The sequence below is a fragment of the Arachis ipaensis genome, chromosome B03 (genome assembly GCF_000816755.2).
Source record: "Arachis ipaensis cultivar K30076 chromosome B03, Araip1.1, whole genome shotgun sequence".
Classification (NCBI taxonomy): Eukaryota; Viridiplantae; Streptophyta; class Magnoliopsida; order Fabales; family Fabaceae; genus Arachis; species Arachis ipaensis.
In genome coordinates this window covers 87,262,761-87,268,245 of record NC_029787.2, presented here as the reverse complement: position 1 = coordinate 87,268,245, position 5,485 = coordinate 87,262,761, and the positions used below count along the sequence as shown (strand labels likewise).

The window sequence follows — 5,485 nt, the reverse complement described above, 5'->3', positions numbered from 1 at the left end:
CCTTTGGTATTATTTTACAGCTTCTCCAACAGTATTGTTGCCATGCGAGTAATTTTTTAACGGATGCGTGCAATCCCTTCCACCACATAGAGAGCAGCAAGGGTTAACATTTTATTTAATTAATTTTATTAATTCACATTAATATTTTTTAATAAAACTATAATTTTAAATTAAGTCATTCTAAATAACATTTAAAATATCCTGTAAAATTAAACCTTAAACCTTTTCTTTTTTGCTTTTTAAGAACTAATCCTACGTAAATTTAAACACTATTAAAGTGTTGATATATTATGATTTTTGAATAAACCTAAATACTTCATGATTCCCTTAAATTCTGCTGCTTATACATGTAAAAACTTTAATAAATAAACCTAAATACTTCATGATTCCCTTAAAAAATTATTTAAGCTTTTGTTCTACCCAAGAATAACATAAGCATGCAATTGAGTTAACTTTTACATCCACAAGGAAGATTAGTTCTTACAAGAGTAGTTCTTTACAGGAAAATATTTTTACATCCACGATCAGCCTCTTTACCTGTGTCCGAACTAGTGGAATTGCACGATGTATCAAAATTCTACTACTCCCAAGTCTTAAAAATTTGTTTAGCTACCAAATTTCAATCATGTACATAATAAATATTTCACAAAATATTAACTGCGAGGAAACTTGGAGAAGCCCTTGAAGAAAAACTATAGTACGGCCGATGAAATTTATAGACTCATGGCAAATAATAATTAAAAAATTGACATTGGAGACACAATGATTTGAATAATTTCAAGGAACGGCTAATATGTTGTTGCATTACCTATTCCAAACACATGGAAGGACGAAGACGATTGTTTCGCTCTACAGCCAATAGTAAAAAGGTTAAAAAATGAAAAAAAGACATAATGTATTCCCCCTTCTACCCCCCAACCCATCATTATCTAAAAGACTGACCCCCATGAAACTCAAACAACCCAAATACGGGCGCAAGCCCCATAGAGAAGGCAATGTTTGCTTGTTCTTCCCCCATCGTGAAAATACCGGGTTTTTCATCTTTCCTTTAAACCGCAACTTTTCTGCCAAGTTAGCAGATAGATCGGTCATCACCCACCGACCTCCTCCCATTGCAATGCAGAAAGATAAATTTAAAAAGGGAAAAAGAAAGAAAAACGCAGACTCCAAGCTACTGACATGAAAATGCAGACAGCAAAAGGACCTACTGACTGAAACACCTTTGCCCAAAAATGGTGATGACCCGACTCATGGGATGCAGTTGAGACCTCCACGCAACAGATGCAGATATGTATGCAAGAAACAAGGACCTCTGAAACAGCAATAAAAGCCTCAAAATGAAATTGCTCGACTGATTGCCAACTTGGCCCATTCGGCAGATTCCTTGATCAAATGATCATCAGATGATAAACACTCTTTGAGGAAGTCTTTGCTGGACACAGATTGCTGGATCAACGGACCAGCACTACTGCCCAAAGTATCAGCTAGGTCGCCAAGCACGCCAATTGCTGTCTTAGTCACAACATCATCCCTGAAAGGAACCAGAGATGCCAATGGATTAAAATAACATAAATTACTAAATCCACAGAACCAATTCATAAACAGAAAATTCCAATGTATACTTACATGTCTTTCTCCATATACAAACTGTCCAAGAATTGCAGTACATGAGGAGCATAAGGCATCAGAAGCTGGGTCTTCGGGGAGCCCTTAAACCCTTGGAAGATACCTGAGTAAGCCTCAAGGATTCCATTTCTCAAAGAATTAGTGTACTCTGTCATATCATCATCAGCTCCAGACGTATGGGCTGATAGCTCGGCAGCACTCTGAAGCATGGGCATAGCATATAACAAGTACTTTTCAAAGTTCTCTCCAATCGCCAAGGCAATGTCGCCAAAACAAGAAAAAATGGGAGGCTTCACAGACCTATGCAACTGATTACTGGACAAATCTTTAAGAAGTTGGGTCATTATCCCATCACAATAGGGGAGTATTTTTTCCTCCAACGCCCTGCATACATCACCAACCACACCCACTGTGATGGCACAAACCTGGTAGTCTTCAAAATTTTGGAGACCCATCTCCAAGTACTTGTAAAATTCTGTCATATATTTAGCAAAATCAGGACCGGTTGCATAGGCTAAAGCTCCAATTGCAAGCATAGCCTCCTCATGAGCTGTCGCACTACGTGAAGCAAACACTCTTAGAAACAAAGCCATAATTTGGTCAGCATACTGCATGAAATGATACTTCGTTGGTTCAGATGAACCCAACTTCTGAATGATGACCTGCAAGCAACCACACAGAAGGCCTTGTAACTCATTTTGCCTCTCATCAGATGAGACCTTCTGATTCTCGAGAGTGTTGTGGAGCTCCAACATAATGAGAGGCGCAAGCTGTACCACCATTGGAGCTGTTTCATCATTAGAACACCTCACTACTTCATTTAAGGCTTCATAGGCTGCTGTTCTAAGGCGTGATTCTACAGCATCCTCTCTGTGAGTTACAGTGAGGAGAGCTTGAACGATATCTTGAAAGTATGGGGTCAATGGAGAGGATGCAGATCCAGCATCCTCATAACCTTGGGCAAGAAAATAGAGAGCACCACACGCCTTCTCAGCAACGTTAGGTACATCTTTCATGCTTTGGATCAGCACAGTAACAATCTGTTGGCAGTTTGCTGGTGTGATGATTGGTGTATCCAAAGCTGTGCCGTGCAAGAACTCAAACATACGTCCAAGAGTCCATGCAGTAGTGTCCTTCACATGATTACTTGGGTCTTTCATCAGTGCAGTAAGCATGAAGTTCAAAGCCATGGTCACAAGTGGCTCAAGCTTTTCAGGGGATGGACCTTCAAGAATGGAGCCGAAGGCATAAGTGGCTGCTTCTCTCTGCCTCCAATCTGGTTTAGATATATTCTCTTGAATAAATGGCATAACCAGAGGCACAATGTCATCACCAACTGTTCGTGCAACCAACCCCAAGCATGTGCCTCCAGCCATAGCAATGTTCCAAGCCCCTTCATCTTGATCTTGATCCTCGTCTTGCTTCAGCAGTGTTTCCAATAACATAGGAACAAGAAATGAAAGAGCCTGCTTAATAAAGTAAAAGCAAGGAATATCTGAATCTGCACTAAAATCACCTCCATATTCTTCTAATATATCAATCTCTTCATCACATATTGAGCTCCAAAACTCAATAGCCTGAAGTGCAACTTGCTCCTCATCCTCCTTCACAGCCTTGGCAGTGATGTTGAATATATCTTGGATATATGGAGCCAATTTTTCATAGTACGTTGAAGAAATAGCTACCAAACACTCAAAAGCTGCTCGTCGAATCTTCACATCAGGAGAGAGAGTTGTCTCACAAACTATTCTCATGATGTAATCACGCTCCATATCATTAGAAAAGTTTGCCTGAGCAAAACCAAGGGCGTTGTACAATGCTCTTACAGCAGCAAGCCTAACATCATTGTTTTCTTCTGTAGAATTCATTCCCTGAACAACCGCAGTGAGTATCTTATTTACATGATCCTGGTCTACCACATCTGGTGAGACTTCTTCACAAATGTACCCAAGAGTCTCAAGAGTTGCCTGCCTCGTAGGAGCAGGTAGCTGATGAACATTTGATAAGAGGGATCCTATCAATTCAGGCCACTGCTTGTGAGGCAACTCTATACCAGCGACCTTTGCAATAACTTGTGATACAGTTGAACGAGCATCTACAGATGGAGAGGAAAGGGTCCTCAACAACAACGCTTTAATTTGGGCTTTCAAAGTTGGGTCCAATGACAGCCATCTTTGAACCAATTCTATCTTTCTGTGTTGTTCCTTTGCATCAAGAGCATTCTTGAGAATTAGACCAGCTAGCTTCCGACTCTCAGCAGGCTTCTCATCATTTGCCAATTCCCCAGCAAGAGAATACAAGAAGCTTGGAAGATTCTGCTCCTGAAATTGTTTCAAATTCTCTTCTGCTTGTTTCCTAAGCGCTCCATCAACTGCTTGCGCATTTAAAAGAATTTGAGTAACCTCCATGGCCATCTACACCTGAAGAATACATGTATAACCACATTAAAAGGGAGCACTAAAGTGCACCTAACAGACTAGCAACAGCAATTTATCAGGCACGTGAAGATGCTATAATAATTAATAGATAAAACACTACTTAACCACACAAAAAAAGTTACAAAAAAAACGGTGAGCAAATTAATTTCCAGGGTGCACCAGATTAGAACAGATTCAGATTATGTCTGGCAACAAAAGATAGGTAATTATTTAAACACATGGCGTGCCAGGTGTACCACGTATGGAATACGGCTAGAACTAGGTGAAACAATCAAAACCAACTTCAGAAGAGAAACAGTAATACAAGTAGTGTCCCACTGAGAAGGGCATGTATCATTAAGTATACAACAACATCTACCAAAACGCTTTTTTATAAAAAGTAATCTTTAGCACACTGGACGACTGTTTCGCACATGTTCCAACAGACCGAAAAAATGCAAGGAGGAATATAAATTCGAATCCATTTTCCACATTCCCTGAGCAAAACTAATAGACCATAACTAACTCAAAAACATTCTGATTCAAATAATCGGCCAACGAACAACACAGAAGAGGGAAAAATTAGGAAAATCAAAATAGAACTGGTTCTGATCAGAAATGGAAGCATACCATACAAATTAGTCAAATAAAATACAAAAACGAAGACTGGATCACTACCACGGATCAGAGTTCGAACTAGTAATAACAGGAATAATAATGAAACAATAACAAACCAAAGTAACGAAAAGCTTGTATTTAGGGATTAGAAGACAGAATGAATGATGCGAACTCACGGCGAGTTGAGAAATGGAATCGGCTGAGGGGAGAGGAGTGAGGAACCAGTTGAACTCGGAAGAGGGGGCGCGGCGACTCTGAAACCCTAGCAGAGTGTGGGAAAAAGCAAAGACGAGAAACTGTGTTAAAATTTTGTTTCTTCAATACGCCTTTTTTATATTCGTTGTACGACACTCCTGGACTGATGCTAACTAATATCCGCCGTTGATTCAAATAGGATTGATCTCAGCCCTCCGTTTCTCCTATCAACGGCTCAATTTTGAATTGCTTACTGGATCTTGATATTCCTGCCAGAACCTTAGGATTTTAATTTTGTTAGTGCGAGCGGTGTCGAGTGGTGCCACGCGACGATCGGCGCGCGTGTTCTGCGTGGGGTTTCAAAATGAATACCATATGATATGGGCTGGAAATTTTGCATAGGTTGATTTTTTTTTCTACGCGCTGTGTCAATGGTGTCTGATTTTTGTAGTGACTACTGACTAGTGTGATCTGGAGATTAATAATTGCTATCATAGCCATGTCTTTTTCTAAAATTATTTAGTACCTACTGTATCATCACCGCTATTACTCAGATGCTTTTTATTTTTTTTAATTAATAATTAATTTTTAACCACAAAAGATTCAAAGCATAAAATAAATATATCCAT

General features: G+C 39.5%; 1 protein-coding gene across 1 annotated transcript; it reads right to left on the bottom strand.

Moving 5' to 3' along the window:
* LOC107630672 (importin subunit beta-1) lies at window positions 710-5,078 on the bottom strand. The gene is made up of 3 exons (XM_016333875.2): window positions 4,838-5,078; window positions 1,627-4,046; window positions 710-1,531 (listed from the first exon to the last, which is right to left on the bottom strand). Exons 2-3 carry the CDS (start codon window positions 4,038-4,040, stop codon window positions 1,333-1,335), a joined length of 2,613 nt encoding a protein of 870 aa, XP_016189361.1. The 5' UTR covers window positions 4,041-4,046; window positions 4,838-5,078; the 3' UTR covers window positions 710-1,332.